Raw genomic sequence first — 24,683 nt, forward strand, 5'->3', positions numbered from 1 at the left:
GAGACAGTTCCCACAGTGTTTGAACTCTCAGACCCCTCCTTCCCCTTTCCTTGCTTTCTTTTTCAAACCCCCTCTTTGACTCGGTGGCCTGCATCCCATTTCTCAGACCTGTCCATTAGATGAGGGTCTCTTTCTCTCCCGGGCTAAACATAGTGTGCAGATAATCTAGCTTTAAATTCTACACATACACTCATGTTTCATCAACAAACAGAGACCAAAAGTATGAGCATTTAATCAATAAATAATACAGAAAGGCAGAAAAGGAGACAGAGAGAGCACCAAGATTATAATGTTGCCAATTGTTCTACTGTCAGATAAACGACAGTTGAGCCAGTGTGGCCCTGAGGTCAGGATAAATCCTTGTTGCTAAAACAAATAAACAGTTACAAAACCCAATATCAGGTTAATCTGAAGCCATTATGCAAACCAGATGGGTTGATTTTACAAACTGAATCTGCAACAACAACACAGTTCCCCGCAGGACATAATCATTTGTTAGTACAATATCTTGTCAGAGATAATTCCAGGTTGCTTTTGCCATTATCCACTAACAGATAATAACATAAGTTCTGTAATTTCCGTCATGATATTCATGATATTCCTCCTTTTTCTTTATGCTAAGTACAGTATGTTACCTCCCTTGAGGATGATAATGTTAATTTTTACTGCATAATTTCTTTCTTGTCTTTGTGACCTTCCCTTTCTTTGCAAAGCAGCATCATACCGTATGTAAATACACCCACGGTGGTAGCCCTGTGGTGCTGTCAAAGAGGAGGCAAGCCATCACCATATGGTGAATGAATTGCCTTGGTGCCTTCCAGTTTAATGGCTCAACTCCAGAAGCCATTTTTTGAAAGTCATCCTAAGATTGAAACTGTAGCCAGTGGTAATAAATGCAGCACTGGCTTTTCCCTGTCCCTGCTCTCTTGTTTTTGGCAGCTGATGAAGTGACGTCAACATTGGTCATGACTGAGAGGGCCTCCAAAGTTTCTATGCACACACAGGATTTAAGTTTAAATAATGCAGTGATATAATATCTGAGATTGCCCAACCCATAGGCTTTTCAGAGCACAGATACAACCAGAGTGTCAGTGTGTGACCCATCATGCCAATACTATGACTGGTTGAATATGTTACCATGCATTCCATGTAAGGTTAAAAGACATTTATCGAATCCATCTTTGAAAAGGGGACTGTGTGTTTTAACAACAGAATGACATCACACATTATCTGTGTGAATGCATGCAGAGCTAATTCATTAAAAATACTTTGAAGCAAGTTCAAAACACAATAAACAACTGAACATGACCAAACGGTACCATCCATCATTACCAGTGTAGCATATTGTCCTGCTGTATAAACCACGCATCCCACGGTCCACTCACTGAACATCAAGCCAATATCGCCACGTTGCACGCTTCAGTGTAGCACTCTGCTCATGACATCCTATCACAAGAAACCTCTTAAAATAACTGATTATGCTGTTTATTTAATACTGATATACAATGGAAAAAACTCTAAACAATAAAAAACACTACATTATAGTGCCTGATAAGCCATTTAAATGTTTCTGTAACCCCTTTAAATGCAAAAAAAACCCTTGAAAACAACATAGGATTTTAATATAATCTCTGTAAGAGTAGCTGTTCACAAGCTGGTGATCGTCTTTAGCTACAACGTATCACAATAATCTAACATTCAACAATATGGTACTTGTCTAAACAACATGCCTGCTTAATGCGCCCTGTGTAGAAATAATGGATTTCTTGTTGTCATTCCAGAAAGGCCAACACTGCAGCTACTAATAGTGAATAAATACTGTGTTCATTCTCAGGCCGTTGCATTGCTCCAATGAGCCGATACAGCTTATACATTTTTTGGCCCAACAAGCACGCTAGCTAGTGTGTAGATAGTACAACATACAGTATTTGGAGAAAGCAGTTAAAGCTTTTCATCCCAGAGATTACATGAGTTTCCAAGCCCCTCTGCGTTCATAGTCTTCATGCCCTTATAGGACCTTGTTTTGCAATGAGTAGTTCTGCAAGGCTGTGAGAGTGAAGTCATTGTTTTCCGAGACGCTTGCCAGAGTGTGGGACAAAAATCATTAGTGGGCCGTACATGCCCAGTAAGTGTGAGTTCGTTTTTTCAAAAAAAAAAAAGGAACTTCATTTTGAGGTTTTGAAGTGCCTAAATTATGATTAGTACACGGAAACTAGTCATTTAAATAAAAATCATGATCCACTGCATTCCTTCTACATCTATATTCAATATAGCCTTACCTTTCTCATGCGTACTTTGACCACGTTGTCCTCTTTTTGATCTCCAAGCTCATTCATTCCATCTATAACTGGACTGGCAACTTGTGTGTCACTGTAAATAATTGTGTGTGCAGCCTCATCTGGAACCTCCACTCTCAAGACTCTGGCTTCTGGCCTCTGGTGTTCCTTCTGACCATCTGCCACCTCGGGGCCAGGTGACTCACTGAGGTAACAACCAGAGGCTTGGTTGCCATGGAGTCCATCTGGTGAAAGCTCATCGTTGACCTCTGCAGAGCATGGTGGCAGGTTTTCGGTGTTCTGCTCAGTAGCTGCATGTTTATCATCAATATGGGAGTGAGTAACATGTGGATTTTGGATTAAACCTGAGGCAGTATTCTTTTGGGGATCAGGTGCCTGGGTGTCATTTGACTCGACGTGGCTAACTTCTGGGATAGTGTCCAGTTTTGAACAGCAATTTTCCAACTGCAGAGCTATGGTTTGATCCTCTTGGCAAGCTAACTCTTTGGACACTGGGCTTTCATCAGTGTTTTCTGTTGGTCGGCTTACAGAGGTGGTCCTTTCTAAATACTGGTCTGCACACTGAGTAGTGTTTGTCTGTATGGGGTTTCCTTCTGAAAATCCACTATCGAGTTTATCATTTGGCACATTTCTGTTAACTGTCGTAGAGCAACACTGACCTTTGCAACAAATATCAGATGACGGGATTGGCTCACACCTGAGTTCTGCTGCTTTCTTGCTGCCTTTTGCCTGTGCACTTTCCTCTCGAGGCCCTTTCGTCACTGTCGTTTCAACAATATGCTGTCCCAACAATGTCTGGTGGGATATTTCACAACCATATGCCTGATCCAATACCCCAGTGCAGTGTTGATGATCCTTCTCTCCTCCTTGAATGTCTCTTGAGTGATGTTTAAATCCTGTATTTTCATTCAGAGCCTCCGCGTCATCCAGCTTGTCAGAAGAATCTGCGCTTTCAGTTAGTCCTTTGTTACATACTTCCTCTACTACTAAAGTCACAAGTGGTCCTGCGGTTTTGTTAGCCGGTGACATCACATCGCCAATCTCCATCGTATTAAATGAACTGTGCAGCACACCAACAGGTAAGGTTACACTTGCATCAGCACGGCCAGAGGTGGAAATCTTCTCTTCCTCTACATCTGGAAGGTCAGTTTGAGGTTCCAGTTCAGCAGCAGAGGACTGGTTGAGTGCGACCTCAGATATTTCAGGAGGTCTGCTGTAACCCTCTGTATGGCTCTTCTTTGTTTCCTGATGATCTGGACGTTTGCCAGGCTGGTCACCAGCAGATCCCGACAGTAAAGGCCCATTGTTTGAAGAGATAGAGATGCATTGTTGCTCTTCACGTGAGATATGTGGACTTTTAAAGACATTATCGTCATTGCAGATGTTGGAACTTTGGCTACTCTCTGTGCCAACTTCACATTCACCATTGATCGCTGCAGTCACAGCGAGCAAACTATCAGTTGCACAGGAAATATTTTCTCCAGACATCCCACTGTTTGAGTCACAGTGAAATTCTCCAGACTTCCCAATGCTTGTGATTTGGAGATGCCCTGATTCAGAGGCCTTTTGGGGAATATTAATGTCCACCAACTCATGAGGGCCATGAACAGACTCCTGCAAATCTAGTGGAACTTTTACATTACTTTCCATCAGCTTTAACTGTTCTGATCCAGTATTATCATTTACAACAGAAGCAGTCACCTCAAGTGTCTGATCCTGGTCCTCTGTGGGCAGTTGGTGGCAGCCCTCTGGCATGGAGGCACACCTTGTCCTTCGACCTTGTTTGAAAGCCCCTGCTCCCATCCAAGGTCCCTTACTGTCCACCCCATGACAGCAGACAAGGTCCAGATCATCATAGCTGTACTGTAAACCTGAAGCATGAGTCACATGCTCCTCCCAACTTCTTTTCCGTATGGCTACTGGCATTGCTATCCCATAGAGCTGCTTTAGATGCCAGGTGAATATGGAGAACCAGATCTGCTGCAATCCAAAAGAGAAATGGAGATAAGAAAAAGCCAGTGTTTGCAAGTTATGAGTGCTTACAGTACATTCACTGAATGTGCAGATGACAACATGGTAAAAAGTGTTTCAATTTCAAATTAAAGATGTACTCCAAAATAACTTAGATATGTTGTTTCTAGCGGCAGTAAGATGAAATTGCAGGCATGCCTGTTCTTTCAGAGTCCTACATCTTGTTACGTTCAAGATCCAAATGTGTGTTGACCTTTTATTTATTTTTTTTGCTCTTTTGTAAACTTTATTGAAACACATTCACCTCTCTACTTCCGGTTAGTCCCCTATATGTTACCCTCTTAAATCCATACTCACACACATGTTCCTATTATATTTCTACCCTTACCGTACCCGCTTTCTGATTACAAGTGAACACAGCATAACTGTTAGTGCCGTGTTCAGCCCATGGTTCAGCTGACAGAGCAACCAACAGCGTCACTAACATGGCGGCCTATTTACATCTAGAATGTCACCACAGACACGGATATTGTAGTGTCAACAAAAAGGCAAGTAGAGGTGCCTTCATTAATGGGTCATATGATCACTCACCATTCTTTGTTTCTCTTTGATAGATAGTAACTTATAAGACAATTAAATAGATGAAAATCTTACAGAGTACAACTTTAAACAGCTAAGGAGTAGTGAGTGAAAGTTCAAGAGGGGCGTCATCATACTGCATTCACTATTCCCTGGAAAGTATAAACTCTTCTGGATCTGTGACAGAATTCCCAGTTATGCTAATCAAACATGGGATAATCTTTTCAAGCTTAGCTGTTCCAAATTTCACATTACAACATGCCAACAATATTGAATGTACTAAATCTGGAACAGTTGGTTTTTCCTGTTGAAAAGCTTCCAAGAATAAAAGCAACAGAGGTTCCTGTATTCTGAAACATCCTGATAATCATCGAGATCAGATGTAAACGTACCTTGTTTACTTTCTAACTTCTTTACACTGAACTGTGACCAAACCAGTTTGTTAAATTTGCACTACCAACCTTCAATACCCATTAACTGTGCAAAAGTGGTCTGAAAAATTCAGGGGGTTGGTAAACTGTCATTCTGTATCTACCCATGCAACTACAAAAATGAGAATGATGTAACTAAAGGGAGCTAAAACTGCAGATGACAGTCAGTGTCCCTGAACAGCTGGGTCTCCGCAAGCAAAAATTACCATAATATATACTGTGTGGGTCCTATTACATGAATCAAACCAAGCTCTACACTGCGCTCTTCTTGTTGTTCGAAGTCAGAATGTACAGAAGTAAAGGAACAGGGATATAACAAGCAGGGTGTACTCAATAAAGCTTAACATCTGCTAAACTAAAAAAATAAAACATCATGATAGAAGAGTATTACAGTAAGTGACTGAAAACTACAGACTTCTAATCTAATTTCAATACAATTTTTCTATCAATGTTCATACTGTATGCAAGAGTTAACACATCTAAAAGTTTCCTAAGCAGTTAAAGTATTTATCAAAATTTGCAACAGCCATTTTTTCCACTTTTTCACCTTTTTGTTTCCTCAGGAGAAGAGCCGGGTGGTACCAACTGTCATCTGCACCCTCTGGCATGAACCTGCTCCTGGTTATTAGTTAAGTAGGGGAGGTTACAAAAATGTCCCAAAGCAGTTCCTGCTTTACTTGCCCTCAAACTGACAGAAAACTGAAACCTCAATAGTTTTCAGATATTTTATACTGGAGGAACAATGTTTACTTCTTGTAAATTCTACAGTGATAACACAGTGTTTGACAATATAATCCAGTATCTATTAAACAGCAGGTGATAATCCAACAAATAGGTTCATAGATCCAGCAACTGTTTTGAGTACAGTTATCCAGAGATGTTGCCTTTTCATTCATCCACTGAAAGCGATGCATCCTTGTTTGGAAAGTAATATCCCATCGCTTTTCAAGTGACTTGACATCCGTTATATTTTGTAAGCAGCCCTCAGTCTAGGTTTCTGCAAGCAATTTTCTGGACTCCCGTCAGTATTTTCGCTGTAGAGTTGTCAGAAAGGCAGTGAAGCCCCCAAAGGCAGGCAGAGAGCCGGGGAGCAGGGAAAAGTCCAAAGACAACTTCCATCTTGATCACATTAGAGTTTTTGCTGACGCTGAATGCCGAAGAGTTGGGGTGGTACAAGAGGGGCAGGGTTTTCTTTTCCCCCACTCCACCAGTGCTCTCCTCAGTTCTATCCCTTTCTCATCAGGTCTCCTCCCCGCTGGTTTTGACAGTGAGTCTGAGTCACATCCTTGGAGCCCCATCCCCCGTCTCACAACCCACCCTCCGTCTCACAACCCACCCTCTATACGCATTATTCACTCCACCCTCCTCTAATGTACTTTTTCTCCTCACAATTTTAAAAACTTTCTCTCTGCTTCTTCCCTTACAATTTGTCTCTTTTCTCTTTTCAGTCAGTGGACTTTTCGTGTTCTTCCTTAGTTTGCTTTTTCCTTAAGCTAGGCAAGGCTCCCACCAGTTGGTTTAGATTAGTACCAGACAAGCTGCCTCGTAAGACCTCTGGCTGTGGGCCAAAAGAGATTGCTCTAATGGTTTGGAAGTTATTTTCGAGGCATGTTTTTTTAATGTTATTTGTCATCTTGTTACTTTACAAGCATTCTTCAACAAACACACTGGCACTTGTGAATAAATATAATAAGAAGATCAAAGAAAGATATTTCTGATATCTCTGTTTTAGAGTAAGACTAAGGGGGAAAACATTAAAGGACTCAAATGTCAGAAATGTATTCCCTATGTAGTCATTTGTCAGAGGCACAGAGGAGAAGCCAAGGATATATACAGTTAATGTTACATCCAGACAAATGTTAATCAGCTAATTTAGTCTCTGACGTTGGATTGAGACACTGGTTGTAAAACAAATTATATATTCTACAAACTTCCATTTTCAGACATTATCTCCAGTCAAAAACCACAAGGATCCCAAAACCTCCTAATTTACATAAAATGTGTGCTTCATAAAATCAGAACATTCTTACAACAACAACAGCAACGATCCAAGTGATCCATAAAGTTATGCTACCTCATTTAACAAACTCAGGCTATGACCAAAGTTATCAGTAGGGTCAGCTGCATAAAGAGCAATGTGTCAAAGTGACAGGGACAACGCAAGCACAAGAGAGATCTGGAATGAACCTCCCTCCAACTGTCCCTGCAACCCCAGCCTCTGACCTTTGGGTCATCCAGATGTGAGGTAAGGCTCTGGATGGAGCTTTTCTTAGGGGCCTCGCTGGGAAACTGTACACTGCCGACAATTTTGGCTCTCCAGGGACACAGATGGTCGTGCTCAAGGGGAAGGATCCAAGTTCAACAAGACTCCTCTGTAGCATGTCACATGATGCGCTTTGTGGTTTTGCGGGAGTGCAGTGTAACGAAATGCAGATCTTTTTGGCCACAGTAGCTTCAATCCATGGATATGGCTGGCGATTGAAGTGCAGAGGCCGACACAGAGCATGACTCAGGCTATCCACTCATTACCTTCTCCTGTAGACATCCAACACAGGCCTATAATTTAAAAGTATGCCTCCCCTCTGATGATCCTACCATCCCGAGCAACCACGGGGCAACTGTTCTGCGTCACAATCTGATCCATCAGTGACGCTGTGCAAACACATGCTAAATCAACATGAGTGTGACTATATGCCCCTCAGCAAAGTGTCTTTATGTACAAACAAACAAAATGCAAGTCTACAGGCATGCTTACATCCTCTGCAGCGGGCATGTTGCCGCTTCTGTGCCCAATGTATTTTGGCCGTAAGATAAATTGTTTAAATGTTTATAATCTACAGTAAGTTAAACATGTTAACATTAGGGCTGCAACTAACGATCATTTTCATTTCAGGCTGGGCGATATGACCAAAATATTCCATAATATATATATATATCTCTTTATATATAAAGATATATATGAAGATATAGCATGTTGTCTGGTAATAAAAAAATATAAATAGTCTATATGAAATAACCACATGGTAAGCCGATGTTTTTACTCCTATTTCAAGTGAAACTGTTTTCCAGCTATTATGTTTACATGCAAGCACGCATAATTGTACGATGTAAAAACGAAACTGCCTAAATGATATTCCTGAGTATCATGAGTTAGTATGTGTGCTTTTATTAAATTATTGCCCAGCCCCATTTTCTTCTATCGATACATTTTCCGACTATTTTCTGGATTAATCATTCGGTCTATAAAATGTCGGAAAATTGTGAAAGATCTTTATCCGAATTTCCCAAAGTCTAAGGAAAGCAGGAAATCTCCATATTTGCATGAAAAAATTGCTTCAACGTTGAATAGATTATCCAAATAGTCGGCAACTATTTTTCTGTCAATAAACTACTCAATTAATTGTTGCAGCTCTTCCTAAAATGCCAACAATCGACTATAACTTCACAAAACAGTTTGAGATAATATGAACTGAAATAGACTGTTTTTTGTGTGCAGTCTTTTTTGGAATCTGTGTAAAAGACTAAAAGTTATTTCAGAGTTTTGTGTGTGTTTATTTGCCCCTGAAGACTCATCGCTACAGGCCAGACTCTGTCCAAGTCCCACATCACAGAGGATGACATGAACATTCACGTAGGCATGCAGCATCATTGGTCACATGTTTAGAGCAGTCGCATACATGGTTAAGAAAGACCTATTCATGATTCACCCTATAATCCCCCGCTGTTCGACCCCTCAGCTTCTTAAGTGGAGCAGTGAGGGTCCAAAGGAAACAGCCTCACATTCCTCACTGATATAGTTTATTATTGGAAAAATAAGCCAGTCTAAATCATGGGCATTGAAGAACACAGAGTGTTTGCCCATATAGGAAAATGTAGGTGACGCTTGTAGAGGGGAAAAAAAGCAAAACAAACCCTGTCCCTCCCATTACGGAGTCATTTTGAGTCCTAGCATATACAAAGAGGGCTTTGAGAAGATTTTGTTGCACCCATTTTAGGCTTCTTTAAATAACCTTTTTCTACACTAAAAAGAAACCTAAACCAAATACCAGAATCTCATCTGAACATCTAAAAATAACATTAACAACCCACATCGAGATCCGTGCATTCCCTTTCTGTCACTTGCTATGCCCTGTGGTTAACAACTCCTTTTCAAAAGCTGAGAGTCATGCCGGTTTAAATAACAGTGTTTGAGGAATGGGTGGGAACTTGAGCAATAGTCTTGAATGAAACAACCCAATATAGATGATGCAACTTCAGAGCATTTAGAAAGACAGTTGAGGCTCCATTGCGGTCTTTTTTAAAAAACATCTTTAATCATCCGATTCTAAATGCAATAAGTCACCGTGGGAGAAACCGAGGGGGCCTTGGCCACTGATCACGGGTTACAGTGTGACTACTGCCGTGGGAACAGGAAGTACAAGTTATTGAGGATACAGACCATACCAATCTCCAGACTAAAATAATCTATCTAATCTTCTTGTGAGAGGATCTGTGTGTATGTGTGTGCACAATAGACAAGAGAGAACGTTATGTACTTTGTGTGTGTGTGTGTGTGTGTGTGTGTGTGTGTGTGTGTGTGTGTGTGTGTGTGTGTGTGTGTGTGTGTGTGTGTGTGTGTGTGACTGCTATAGAATACTGTTTAAACATGTTTGGTTTGTCAAATCAAATGATACGGACTAGTGTCATATGGGCTTTGTATTTTTATAAGTGACAGTGGAAAACACTCTCACATACTGGAAAAAAAAGTCCCATGAGTGTCTCATGATTGTATACTTCACGTCACTAAACATAATCATGTAAATGCCAAACCATCAGCACTAATCATTGGGGAGGAAAATCATTGTCTGTTAAGGCTCAAATTATTTTCCCCATTTTTTGTGCATGCATCAGCATTGTTATCTGCTAGAAGCTGTCATAAATTTACCTTTCATCCGGTTTTGAGTCACATTTTTACAACACACTTTTATATTATATGTGCTTTACTAGCGGTCTGGATCGTAAGTTATTAGAGAAATAAGTCGAACAATTTACCTGCATCTTAAACAGACAGTTCCATATGGGTCAAGGCCAGGCTAGTCGGCAACAACAGCTGGATTTCATCTGCATACTCTGACTCAAACAAATAACCTTATAACCACATACACCTGAGCACATTATGATCATATGAACATCATAATCTAGTATACTTAAATTGGTTTACCATGCAGATGTTTAACTTTGCTTTTTGTTTTTGACCTTTTCTTTGATATTGACACTCACACAAAAACATATCACTTTTCGTGAAATGTTACTCATGAAAGAAAAAGGAACTGTCAGTATTTGATTGGTGCTGATGTTTTCTTGGAAGATGTAAAAAAAAAAAAAAAAGGGTGCAACGTAGACAGTCCAAATTATTTGCCTTTTGGAAGTCGTCACATTTTTTAAACAGCTTGAATCTTGAAAGCATCTGAGGACGGAGACACATAATATTTATCCTCTTGTCTCCTAGTTTATGAGGAATGATTCTTGAGCTTGGACCAGACCTTGTGAGGGCCAGCATAGTGACGCACTACACCCCTCACCCCGGATTCTGCTGAACATATGCTGTGCTGGCATTGACTCTTCCAGTAGAGATCCAGGAAAACGTGTTGTCCTTGGACACCGTTGCCACAGCAGCATCAGCAGGAAATACTTGAGATGAAGAGTCAGGAGATGAGGGGCCAGGAGCTTTTTCATCATCAAGACGAGAGAGACCTCGAAGCACTTATGTTTCTGCTCCATGTTAGTTTGCATTTTGGTTCCAAATGTAACCGCCCAGTAACTGACCTTGTTCACTCACATACATAGTGACATAATCACATAGTATAGCATTTATTATAGCATCATGTGTTCTGGTCCTGCAAAATCTCCATGTCTTTATTTGTATATTTAATTTAATCCATAGTGACACAATAACACCTATTATTAGGTAAGAGGAAAATGTGCATGTGTGTTATTATTATTTATAAAGTCTAAGGCTGCAGGAATTTTGCACTTGTCAGGGACACAATTGTACCTTCATAGGGTGAAATGTGGATAAGATTGCCACAGTTAAATATTAACCCTCCCTTCTGGTCTTCTAGGGGTAGAATAATTTTATCGTGCAAGGCTAGTAAAAGGACAATAATATGCAAGGTGCTTCATTTTCAGGAAAGTGTTTGACATCCCAGCCCACTCAGGAAGTGCATAGATCAGAAAACCTTCACTATGAGGAGAAGAAACCTCTTGAAACATAGCAGGCAGGATTCCTTCTGGATAATGATGCTAATACATACATCAGACTCTTGTCAGGCGCCACAAACGGCTACATTTAAAAAAAAAATACTATGTCAAACCAACTTCAAGCATGGTGCTAAGAGCACAAATTGAGGTTGTCAGGGCAGCAATGGTTGTTCCTTCTGGGAAGAAATAACCATGCACAAGGGGCCTTTTTTTTCATAAACATAAAGATGCTTAAAGATACAACACAGAGGGACAAGATTCAACTGGAATTCCAGGTCACTGACCTTTGCCTTTACTTGGACTTGTGAATATGTGCTCCTACCACATGCAGTGATGTTGCACAGTGAGCGAGGACACCATGCGTCAGCTGGAGTGCCAGTCTCTTTTGTCAGTGGGCGGTCCAGCTGCGGGGCTACCTGGAACGTCTGTGAGGAATTAAAAAAATATATTGATGGAAGAAACTGGCTGTAATAACATAACCCAGGCTGCTGGGGGCGACAAACCCCAATATATTTATCAATATGGGGAGTTGGTGTACCTTCATGTAGATGAAGAAACCATCTGGTATTATAAGATACACATTTACACACAGGTACATCGTCAACTCATTTAACAAAAACAAAAAAAAAAACACATGCGGAACTGATGTACAAGTGTCCTGATCTGTTTGGTCCACGTTAGTGTCACTCACAATGATCTATCATCTGCCCTTTAACGGCAACATTTAACCCTCAACATCTCAGTGTAGATTTGTCCAAAGGGAGAGACTGTTCGCACATGAGGAAATAACGACAACTGAAGCCAATTCAACACAAATTGCATAACTTGAGTGAAGACTAATTAAACCCGAAGCTCGTCATGAACTCACGCTGTGTGGGGTGAAATGGCAGCCGAAAGGTGCCTAAAAAACGGGATTCCTGGTTAATTTGAGTCAATTAAGCTACTTTCTTCTTTATAATCTTGTTTTCTGCCAATGCGAGAGACAAACGTGGCCACAGAATAATGTTCATCCACACTTTCTTACAGTAGTCTTCATTACTCCATTACTCCAGCAAACGGCGCCAAATTCAACACGTGTGTCCTGTTTTACATGTCTCTGCAGTCTACAGACACATATGCTGCTTTCACTGCACACTGTAATTGTCTAAATCCTGAATGTACTTCACTTTTGATAACAACAATAAGAAGAACAACAAGATATAAATACATTATATGGAGTTGCTGTAGCCTTTATATTGTATAATGATGTAAGCATAATAATAGGTTTCGTTTAGAAAAGTGTCCCTATTTTGTTTCTCACTATACAAAGGCTAATATGTTACACTCCTACATACCCTCATCAGAATCAGCTTTAATGGCCAAGCAAGTGTGAACACATACACGGAATTTGACTCCGGCTTTTATTGTCAGTCTCAATTTATATACACAGAAATAGACATACGATAACAAAAAGGAACAAAGGTAAACATAGACATTTTACTAATATGTACAGACATAAATAAATTAAGTACATATTTAAAGAAACTCATTGCAATGAAATTGTACACATGATAATAATGCAATGCATAGTGCAATGGGTGCTGTAATACATATGGGATTATTACTGGGAATTGTCAATGAGAATTCACGAGATAACCAAGGACGTCTGGCTTTTAATTTGGTCTCTTTAGAGATGTGCATTCAATGTTACTATTACTAATTAAAAAATAATAATAATAATAAAAGATGCTAATTGTTGAATCTCGGCGATTGCGGTATTTTTAAATTATAATTTTGATATTTCCGACAGCACGTGAAGGCAGCATAATTACTTTGGCTTCTTCCGCGTTTACCTGCAGCTCAGGGAGTTTCACGAATGGGCGTTTTTGTTTCTGAATCTATAAACAAAAGCTGTACATTTGTGTCCTCACGTGGGTTATTACAGGTAGAAAGAAAAAAGAAAGGGGAGGCAGAAGGGAAAAGGACATGAGCTGAAAAAACTTTCACCGAATGAAAGGCACTTAAAAGTTTTCTATCCGTCAAAGTTGTAAAGTTGTAGGCTACTGCACGATGGGATGTTGTAACAGCACCGCGGTAAGTTATCTTACGTTGAAATGAGATGGAAGTATTGATAAATTGTGTTTTTAGAACTCGAAAGCTGTCACGCTCAGTCGCAGGGGAGTCTTGGGACGACGCGTGTAACGACAGCGTCACTTTTTTCAGCAGTGGCAGCAGTTTGTTTTACAGCAGCAGCAGCAACAACACATTGATTTGACTGCTGATTTTGGAGCAGCACGGAAGAAGCATTAGCCGCAACAAAACACAACTCAGGACATCTGTCAACTTTTCATTGTCTATTATTTATGCCTTGGCAGAGCAAACGTGACTGGAAACCGCTGGAGGACCGCAGCTGCACGGACATCCCATGGCTCATCATATTCATATTGTTTTGTATTGGGATGGTAAGGTTGTTTTTGTTTTGAGTAATATGCGTTTACTCTGTTATTATGTCAAATAAATGCAGTCTAATACACCAGATATGCAACAAGTCTTACATGCATATGTGTGTAAAAAATGTAAATTTTTGTTAAAACTTTTTTTAGGTGGGTTGACATTCTGGAGACTAGTTTGTGCAGCTGTTGCATTGCTTTGCATTAATATCAGGATATTGTATTGCAAGTTAAACATTATCACAAACTACAGCTTCCAAAAAGATCATAAAGTTGAATCAACACCTGTAAGTAGGGTTTATTGCAGAATTATTGCATTACACAGCCTTACTATTAGCTTATAACTAATATACAGACACTTTTGTGTATATACGCATGTATGTTTATAAAATACTATACTGAACAATTGATCGATGCGGAGAAAAAAAGCAGTGATGTGGTAATTTTAATGCAGTTACTAACTGTTGCTTACCTCAGCAACAGTTGTAAAATACATTTAGGTTTGGCTAAAACTGACTCATAGTGTTGATTCAGTTTGTGGTGCTGTGAATTATATCGTGTTACACTGAGAGGTGTTTATGATATTCAATTTACCCTCACAGATATTAATGGGCGGGACAAATAATTAGAAATAGCTTCAAGTGTAACACGAATCTGTTCAACAGCACCACAAACTATACCCTCGATAATGACTTAAGCTGAACCAACACCTCACTAAAACAGGCTGAACCAAAACCAAACATTATAGCCTTCATGCATCTATTGACTGCAGGACTGTTGTATTAGACTGCATTCGTTTTAGTAACTGTAGGTTTAACATACAACTGGAATTGAAGTACAGTACAATTTTTGACAAATTAAATATCATGTTTTGTCAAAAAATAACCTATTAAAGATGAGTGCATGGTTCTATCTGGTTATTAACATAATTGGATTTCATGTTATCTTGCAGATAGTTTTCATTATCTATTCTAATCTGTGTCGTCTGCAGGCGTGTATCTGCGGCTTTGCCATCGCCACAGGCGCTGCCTCCAGGCTTATCTCAGGATATGACAGTTATGGCAACACCTGTGGCAAGAATAACACCAAGATTGATGGAGTACCCCTCAGTGGCCGGGACATGAAAGAAAACAAGTCAGTCTGAGTTTTGCAAAACAAATGACTTTAACGTCTGACATAGGGGTTTATTTACATCAAATGAATCTTTGTAATTTATTGAATACACTATGCATCAAACCCCTGCTGTCCCTCAAGTTTTTCCTTTTTGTTTTCCTGATTAGATCACCCACAGTGACAGAAGGTGTAATTATAGATTCAGTACATTAAAGTAGTTGAGACCTCACTTCGTAGCACAGCAGAAGGCGTTCAGCATTACTTGTGTACGTGTCAGTATTGCATCACATAATCCTAATCTAATTTGCCACAAACAACCAGTTACTGCATTTGTAAACACATCAGTTTTCCTCCTGTTCTGGCTTATGTAGATGATAAGGATCAGCTGTCGAGACCATGACCCACTTACATTCACCTGAAAATTACATATTCCAAATAGCAATATAATAATTAACTTGGAGTAAATCATATATTATGATAGTTTTGACTAAATGTCTCTATCAGTATTGCAGCCATATTGTAGGGTTGACTTTTTGTGCTTTCACAAAATATTTACACTTTACACGTTACATTTTTTAAATAAATAATCATCAGTAATGTGGCTATGATGTCTAAGTGGGTAATGCTAACTTTAATGCAGCCTTTAAACCCAGGAAAAGAAAACACTTTTGTCATATTACAATTCCAAAATCTAAGATGATATCTCATGTCACAATATCGATATAATAGTGATATATTGCCCAGCCCTAAATTCACTCTTGCACAAAAGTTGTAGAAGCTGCCAAATGAAGACGTTACTAAAAAAGCTCAGTTTTTCTCTGCCAGGACAGTCTGATGTTTGCTCTGTTTGAGAGACTTTATTTGCATGAATTGAAGAGAATAAGATGTCATCAGTCAGAAGGTTAATGTAGATTAATATCAGGAACACAGAGTAACAGTGACTCGTGGTCGTGCTGTGCTCTACTGCTTCAATTCCTCACATATCTGAATGAACAGCATAGTTTAAGGGCATATCTCCCTCTTTATAATTTCTCACTAAGAAAGATGAGGTTAATGTGTATTTTTATCACCTGAACAGAATTGTCACAAATTCTCCTTGTCATAATTTATGTGAGAAGTCTTTGATTTCATTCCTCCTTTGGGCAGTAGCTTTCCATCAGCATGCAGCCTGTAGGCCCAGTATGACTGGAACAATGGGTCATGCTTTATTGATGGGCTGATTGCCCATGGAAGCTTTGAATAAAAGGCGTTTTGGCTACAAAGACGGATCTGTGCGACAGGGTAACAAATGTCACCATCTTTCATTTTCTTCCCAGACAGAACAGTCCCAACCAGCATAGTAATGACCAAATATACTGATATCTTGTTCAAGGCAAAATAGTTTCTTATTTTCAGGGGAAGGTTGTGGCAGCACTTAACTGTATATTGACCAGTTAATTAATTTGATATTTTTTCCTTCTTATCAGGTATGTTTTCTTTCTAGACCCTTGCAACCTTGATATACTTAACAGGAAGATCAAGTCCATTGCCCTGTGTGTCTCCAAATGTCCTGCTGCTGAACTGAAGACTTACAGCGATATAAAGAATTTTGCTCTTAATAATGGTGAGGAAACTGTACAACACTCTTTTATGCGATATGTTGGGCGTAAATGGGATATGCATTGAATACTTTTATAAATCCTTGCAGACAGATTATGAATATTTTAATGAAACTGAACATAATCTAACTTTTTGTTTTCCTGCTGATAGGATCTCACCTCTGCTCCTATGATATTTCTCCTACAAGATACACAAGCCAATCAGAAAAATCCGCTAAATGTCCCAAACTCCCAGTTTCACCAAGGTAATCAAGCATCCACATACCTGTACATAGACTGATTAAACAAGAAAGTTACTTATCACTGGACAAGACTCCATTCTTATCGTCTGTTTATGAAGGCCATTATTGTTACTATTTAAAACAGAGCACATCCAGTAAGGGCTGGTCATGGTTTTATTGAATTGATGTGAGTATTATTTGTTTAAACCAGGACAGCAAGTCATAAATATGTGTATGTATGTATCTTGTGTTTATAGAGGGAACTGGTATCTTTTTAGCATTGCTTTTTTTGCTTTTTTTAAATGAATGGATGAATCTTTATTGCCATTATACAGGATGTATACGACTACACTGCTATTCTTGTTGAAATAAGACAGAGCAAGTTGGACAATATAAAATATATAAAAAGTAGAAAATATTTAAAAATATAAAAGGCACACATGGAGATCACCAAAAATAAATACAAAGTGTCTGCAACAGAAAGGTGTCAGTGCAACCACAAATAATGATTACAATAATAAATATAGGGGTAGGAAGGATCACGACCTGTGAGCCCTTCCTACCCCTATATTTATTAAAGTCAGTTCATACCCACATCATGAGTACAGAATGTCGACCATTCATTTATTCAGTATTTGTTTATTGAAGTTTTTGCACACAATTGCACACAAATATGCACTATAGACTAACCTATTTGCACACATTCCAGGACCAAAAAGGACCAAATAAATGATATACCGGTTGATAGATATAGATAGTCTGCAATAATCCATTTGTCTTCTGCTTTAAGGACTATCCATTTAAAATAAATGAACCCATGTTCTTCATCCTTGTCATGTTTGTAGTAAGCCTGTCCCACTGTTCCACCGCTGTATTCCTGTGGATATCGGCTGCTATGCTGAATTTGCCCAGGCATTCATCTCATTCATCAATGACAGCAGTGTGCTGCACCGGGTTATTGCTGGGGTAATGGCTGGCAAGGAGATCATCATGGGCCTTTGTGTGCTGGCTTTAGGTATAACTCAACATATGGTTATTTTGCATTAGTTTTGGCATACATGAATTGTTTATCTAATGACAAATTACTGGAATGTTTTTATTATGCTTCTGCGGCTCCCACTGCACAACCGTAATTCCTCATGAGGATTCAGTTGGAACTTATCAACTTTCAGAAGGGAAGCTATTTTTGTCATTAAAATAACAGGAAATGTCTGAGCGGAAGTTTAGCCCACAGACATTCATTTAAGGACCGCTCTAGCTCCTCCCGTTGGTACCACAGAAAGAGAGAACTGATCCCACATCGTATTGATTGTCAAGGCAACATCGTTCATAGCAAGACAGAGTTTACACACATGGGATGTCTCACGGATTTTTCTCTTCACTTACTGTTTAAATCAAATGTCCATGGCTTAATTGCATTGCATTATTTTATTTATAGGTAAAGAGAAAGCAAAGGCAAAAAGCACTTTTCATGATGTGATGTTTTCCAAGTTACTAGGGTTTTATATACCCATATGATGGACTGTGTTTTTTTTTTGTTTGTTTGTTTTCTTTAGTCCTGTCCCTGATCATGATGGTCGTCATTCGTTACATCACCAAAGTACTGGTGTGGATTCTAACGATTCTGGTCATCATCGGCTCTATAGGTACACCTACCCACCTAATTCATGTTGAAATTTTTATAAATGTCCATGTTTAATTTTGCCTTTCTCAATTACACGATGTTGAGCACAGGAATTATATTTTTTATTATTCCGGTTATATTTGAACCCTTTATTGTTCTGAACTGTTACAGGTGGGACAGGCGTCCTCTGGTGGTTCTATGCGGACCACAGGAAAGCCCTTGAAAATAACACCTTATCAGTATTTGGGAAAGAAGTGGCCTCAGATAATGTTAAGGCCCTGCTTGTGTATGCAATTGTTGCTACAATTTTCACGGTATGTCTGAGTGCACAGGTACTGTATGTGTGTGCAATAATTTGGTGACGGTGTGTATCCTCTATTACTAGACAGTAAAAGTTCATAAACACATTTATTTAGAAGTACATTAAAAAAACACAGACTGTGGGTTTAAATGTAATTATTTAAAGAATTTATATTCATTAGAATCGCTTTTATTTTTGTAACCCCTCCAGGTAGTTCTCCTGCTGGTGATGTTCTTCATGAGGAAGCGTGTGGCTCTCACTATCTCCCTGTTCCACGTGGCTGGTAAAGTGTTCATCCACCTTCCCCTACTAGCTCTGCAGCCTTTCTGGACCTTCCTGTGCCTCATGCTCTTCTGGGTCTACTGGATTGCCGTGCTTCTCACTCTCGGGACTTCAGGTGAGGAGGCTAGTGGGGAGCTGAAGTACTATGTGGTTTGTCAAAACTACATTCACAATTCAAACTGCTGTTATGGTGTATAAATGCTTCAGAATAGCTTTTATTGTCAATGGCGCACACAGACTACTGTAGTTTCAAGCATCAGATGTGTTAGTGGTACCATTCCCAAACAAGTAGAATATTAAGTTTGGTACTTGTGACATCTTGTCTTGGTTTTTCGTGGCATGACTTAACTCCCACATATGGAATCTTGTGGCAGTCCCATGATGTGGGAGGAAGAGAACAACTTCTCTCTTCATCTCCCACTTCTCTTTGCGACAGACGATTTTGTAATTCCAGAAATGTAGTATTTAAAACAAAAGGCCAGTACATGTGAAGTCAAAACATCACCTTTTCTAACTTTGTTTACTATGTTTCTGTGTATTTTGGTATGTAACTGTAGGTAATCATATTAATGATTCCATTTCGATTGCAGTGGGGTCTACACCCTGAAGAGTGCTGTTTGTGCTGCTACGTGTGGGTTATAACATTCAGAATTTCTCCATGAAATAGCCATCTGTACACAGGCTTTTTAACTTTTTGCCTTGTCTTGAGTGCTTTGGACTTTTGTGTTCCTTACCAAAGAGCACCTTTATTACACTTGTTTGTACTTCTGAGCTCTCCATACCTTTTCTTTTCTTTTCTTTTCTTCATTAAGTGAAATTGAAATTAAGGTTCCCACACTCAAGTCCATCATTATGCATTTGTACTGACGTATATCATATAGTGAAGCCTTCCTACTGCATTTCTTTAAAGAGGATAAATAAATAAGTCAAAACATTGACTTTTTTTTATATTCGTAGCCATGCAAAGAGAACATGTTACACAATCTAATAATGAAAAAATGCCATAGAGTACAAGTAGTTAATATATAAAATAGGGTGTATGTCGATGTCTTTCCCCCACAGTAGGTCCTCCAATTTGGGAATTGAAGTTTTGAATTCATGAAGAGCTGTTGTGGCAAGGTGGTCAGTCATATATTATTAAAGTCAGACACAGTCAGGTTCAATTGTTTTCAGGTGAGATGCTCAAAAATATCAAGGAAATATAGAGGGACATCCAGTAGATGCAGACATTTTAGCCCTCGTGTAAAATGACCAAGTCATTAACCGTAAGATTCGACCCAAACTCACGCTCGTGTTTTTCCTTCACAGGGACACCAGTAAAAAACAACTCAACGGGTGTGGTTGAATATCAAATGCAAGGGCCTCTTCAGTACTTGGTGTGGTATCACGCTGTGGGTCTCATCTGGATCAGTGAGTTCATTCTCGCCTTTCAGCAGATGACAATCGCTGGAGCTGTCGTCACCTACTACTTTACAAGGTACAAAAGAAGTTCACAAGGAAAGCTGTCTTTGCTGTCATATTTGATAATTCAATATAATTTCAATTAAATGTTAATCCTCCGTCTGACTCACTTAAGGAATAAATCCAATTTGCCCTCAACTCCCATCCTCTCCTCCATGGGCCGTGCTATGCGCTACCATCTGGGTACTCTGGCCAAAGGCTCCTTCATCATCACGCTTGTCAAGATCCCTCGTCTCATCCTAACGTATATACACAGCAAGCTCAAGGGAAAGGTGAGCTGTGAAATTATGCAGAGTTTATTTTAAAATGCTCCAAACACAGGAAACTATCATGAAAATGGTAACCATCATGACTTAATAAAAATGTATGTATTAAGTTTGTTTACCTGTGAATTTCTTCATTTTTCCTAGGAAAACGCCTGTGCTCGTTGCATGCTAAAATCTTGTATCTGCTGTCTGTGGTGTCTTGAGAAGTGCCTTAAATACTTAAATCAAGTAAGTCATTTCAGATTGGGTTATAAGAACACCTAGTATGCTGCACGATGGAAAGATCCCATAGTATTTACAGTATACACGTCCGTATCGGATCATTTTCAGAATGCTTACACTGCCACGGCCATCAACAGCACCAGTTTCTGCACCTCTGCCCGAGACGCTTTCCTTATCCTGGTGGAGAATGCCCTCCGAGTGGCCGCCATTAACACTGTGGGCGACTTTGTCCTCTTCTTGGGAAAGGTACCGCACAGAGACATATTCTGCTGTATTGTCAACTTAAACCTTTTATATGATATACTCCCCACAAACCAAACTGACCTTGTGAACTGATCTAATATCTTCTCTCTCAGGTGCTTATAGTCTCCTGTACAGCTTTCGCCGGTGTCCTGGCTCTGAACTACCAACGGGACTACACCGTGTGGGTCCTGCCTCTCCTCATCGTCTGTCTGTTTGCCTATCTGGTGGCTCACTGCTTCCTGTCTGTCTTTGAGAATGTGGTGGACGTTCTCTTCCTCTGCTTTGCTGTGGACACAAAGTACAATGATGGCAGCCCCGGACGCGAGTACTACATGGACAAGGCCTTAATGGTGAGAGGATAGTGTGTATAAAAGGGATATAAAGGCTAACAATAAATTAAGTAACACAATAATTTCTCCAGAGGGCATTTTTCTGCCCCAGTGAGTTGTAGAAGCACCTTTCAGCCACTTTCATTCATAAGTGATATGTCCAAAGGTGTGTGAATTTTTTATATTTGGCATATATTTGGCTTTTACATTTCAGTAATTATTGTAAAAATCTGTACTCACATCTACAGCTGCCTCCAGCTCTTTATGCAGGTCACTGTACAGTATCATCCTCTTTTGTACCCTGCATCACTTACTGTAACTACAATATTCTCTCGTCGCACAACTTGATTTTAACATCCTCTTGACAGCCTCTCATATTAGTCATGGACTGCTTTGCTTCAGAAAGACAATTTTTAGCATCAAAGGTCCTGTCAGACCATTTGCTCTAATGTCACAGTAAAGCACTGCTTTGATGACACAGTTTGGAAGTTGTTGTAATAATATCTTCAAATTGTTTTGTGTCCCCTAATACCACTACTGACTTCCGGAAGCAGACTTGAATCTCCACAGTGTGAAATTCTTCTGTTGGTGACATTTTTGTGACTGAAATTTGCACTCAAAGGACAAATTTAGGGGCGTTGACTACGCTAATGATCACATCTTACAACACATTAGGGCTAAGACATGTATTTTGATCAGTTAATGACTAGATTGTCCAGTTATATGAGTTTGGTGAATCTGAACAAACCTTGCAGAAAAAAAAACTTGCACTAGGCCCCTTGTTTTTTGAGTCAGGGTTGTTTTTTTATTTATTGATGGATTTATTTTGACCTCTAGGTATGTGTGAGGCTAGCTGGTATTCTCTGTTGTGCAGTCCCTACATATTCAACAGCTTCAGGCTACATGCCCATTTTTTTATTATGAAAAACTGCCCATATTTCTAATCTGGAGTTCAGTACGAAGACATACTTGGTCCAAGGCTTCTTAGTGAATCATGCTCGGTGACCGTGGGGGAAATTTTGTGTAAATCCATATATGATTATTTGGAAATAGGAAAAAGGGTATTCTTAGTTGACATTTTTGCTTTTGCTTCCTGATTCTTTTTATAACACTTTTTTTGTTTAACAATATACAAGAACCATATTCTTTCAAATAAGATGAGAGTAAAACTAGAGACCGTCTTGCGATAGATCACACCAGCCGCAACGCCAAATCGGGCCAGGGGCGTAAAGTGGTGGGTCCCTACTTCCAAGCCATCCTACTTCCACTTGCTCAGACCACACCCATCTTTGAACGCAACTTTTATATTAACTCTCACTCTCCCTTCCCAGGAATATGTTGAGAACAGTAAGAAACTGGGCTACAAGTCAGGTGATGGAGATGGACGGGAGATGAAGTCCATGGTAAGTTGGAGAATCTTTGTAGTCTTCTCACCGGTATGCTGTACGGAAGCTGTTTCTGTCCCACAGGAAAGAAAACAGAGAGCATTCTTGTAAAATACTTAAAATAAATACACATATACTGGGTTCATGTCCCATTCAGAGTAAGAAAATAAGCTAACCTCAAGGTTGTGTGTAATTCTAACACTCTGTTTTGTGGTTATTTCGTGCAGGCACATGGAGGGACTTCTGCTTGACCACGTGTCAGAAAGAGAACCCAAACCACTAAAAGTACACCCAAGCTTAACTCAGATTTTACCAGCATTTCACTCCAGGGACATCAGTAAGATAACAATGCACTTTATACAAAAGCTATACAGTAGAGTTTCAGCCAAATATGCATTGGGTTTTATTTTTTATTTTTGAGTAAGAGGGACTGCAAATTTAAAGTATGACACTAACAGCTGTTAAATGGCAAAAGCGCATTGGGGTTTGTGTTTTGTAATTAATAGATAGGTTAACAAGTTTTGGGTTTTTACCAAGTTTTCTCTTTTATTCCATTTTAAATAATATGAACGATTTGACATGGTTTAACATGTTTGGTTTTCTTTGTTACATGTTTAGTTTCAGCTTCGGTTTGAATAGTTTAGTGTCGTTTGAAATGCAAAGCTAAAAGTGATTTGTCAAAGACTTCAAGTTTTGTTTTCTCAAATTTTATACTTAAATAAATTAAAACACAAAGTTTTGTTGTTTTATCTTTCATTCACATTTATGAAACCCTGAATATGGTACATAGAGTAGCTCCTTTCTAGCCACAGGCCGTTTGCAGGCGACTGCTTTTTTAAATCCTGGCGATCACCCACTTCTAGTCGGCAAAGGGCAGTTAATGAACTTGAACATACAAATACATATTAATATATGTTGTATAATAGAAACATAGAAAACCAATTTGATAATTTGTTAAGTTTAGGGTATGCTGCAAATGTCCATTAAGGATATTAATGTCAAGTCCTTGTTCCTTTCTTTCAGGGTCCGCTGTTATAAAGTATGGTCCATATGCTAAAATAACAAAATCACTGATGCTAATGCTTCATTATGCTTTCATTAGAGATCAAGAGTCAAGCCTTAACACAAAATGTACAAAAACAATATCTGCCTACTATGTTCCTGAAATGCAAGAGAGTCAACAAGAATAAATAGACGGACTGTTAGATATTAAGGCTTTAACTTTGACCACCTGAGGGCAGCATATCCTGTAAAATGAATGACCTATCCATTGTGAATCCCCTTTGGATGTCATTCCCTTCAAAAATAATGAGAACAAAATTAGCTTTTAACCTCACACAGTACCAAGACTAACACATTTAGAGTTCTCTGAATCCTCTTAGGAAAATAAAGGGTTTTGCCATTTTGGTTTCTCATCACTTTTTGGATGTCATTCCACATTTCCTGACCTAAATTCAGGTATGTTTTAGAAAAGAAGAAACCTGAATGTAGTTATTCATTTCTGAGACACTAGGTGAAAATGTGTAAAATTGAGTTCATGTAAGTAGACAAAAATGTATTTGTATTGTTAAGACTGAACCAAATCGCTCTCTGCAAATAGTGGCGATGTCGATGTTTTTTCACAGGTATCTCTAAAACATTTCTTTCACCACATATTTTAATTATCTCCATCAACAAAGGCAAAATATATA

The 24,683-nt window shown here is 39.2% G+C and overlaps 2 protein-coding genes across 4 annotated transcripts in view; one reads left to right on the forward strand and one right to left on the reverse strand.

Moving 5' to 3' along the window:
- dlc1 (DLC1 Rho GTPase activating protein) overlaps positions 1–6,476 on the reverse strand; it is an 87,254-nt gene extending 80,778 nt beyond the window's left edge. For 2 of the 3 annotated variants that reach the window (XM_083931291.1, XM_083931289.1), the window contains exons 1-2: positions 5,826–6,476; positions 2,280–4,277 (exon numbers count right to left, since the gene is read on the reverse strand). In XM_083931291.1, coding sequence (XP_083787417.1) covers positions 2,280–4,223 — 1,944 coding nt within the window. In that variant the 5' untranslated portion in view covers positions 4,224–4,277; positions 5,826–6,476. The remainder of the gene's footprint in view (positions 1–2,279; positions 4,278–5,825) is intronic. The other variant, XM_083931290.1, reaches the window with a different exon arrangement.
- A 6,881-nt stretch (positions 6,477–13,357) lies between these two features.
- slc44a1a (solute carrier family 44 member 1a) lies at positions 13,358–23,719 on the forward strand. The gene is made up of 16 exons (XM_083929351.1): positions 13,358–13,591; positions 13,873–13,959; positions 14,939–15,081; positions 16,527–16,663; positions 16,810–16,903; positions 17,725–17,894; positions 18,436–18,525; positions 18,675–18,817; positions 19,015–19,201; positions 20,395–20,563; positions 20,663–20,819; positions 20,958–21,041; positions 21,144–21,281; positions 21,392–21,628; positions 22,939–23,010; positions 23,220–23,719. Exons 1-16 carry the CDS (start codon positions 13,568–13,570, stop codon positions 23,241–23,243), a joined length of 1,956 nt encoding a protein of 651 aa, XP_083785477.1. The 5' UTR covers positions 13,358–13,567; the 3' UTR covers positions 23,244–23,719.
- Positions 23,720–24,683: the final 964 nt, after the last annotated feature.

This window comes from Echiichthys vipera (assembly GCF_963691815.1).
Source record: "Echiichthys vipera genome assembly, chromosome: 2".
Lineage (NCBI taxonomy): Eukaryota > Metazoa > Chordata > Actinopteri > Perciformes > Trachinidae > Echiichthys > Echiichthys vipera.

Excerpts from the sequence above, each read along its gene's own strand:
- slc44a1a (XM_083929351.1), top strand. The coding sequence starts at position 13,568 with ATGGGATGTTGTAACAGCACCGCG. Across the intron at positions 15,082-16,526 it reads CGGGACATGAAAGAAAACAA|GTATGTTTTCTTTCTAGACC; the intron begins GTCAGTCTGAGT and ends CCTTCTTATCAG. Across the intron at positions 16,664-16,809 it reads GAATTTTGCTCTTAATAATG|GATCTCACCTCTGCTCCTAT; the intron begins GTGAGGAAACTG and ends TCCTGCTGATAG.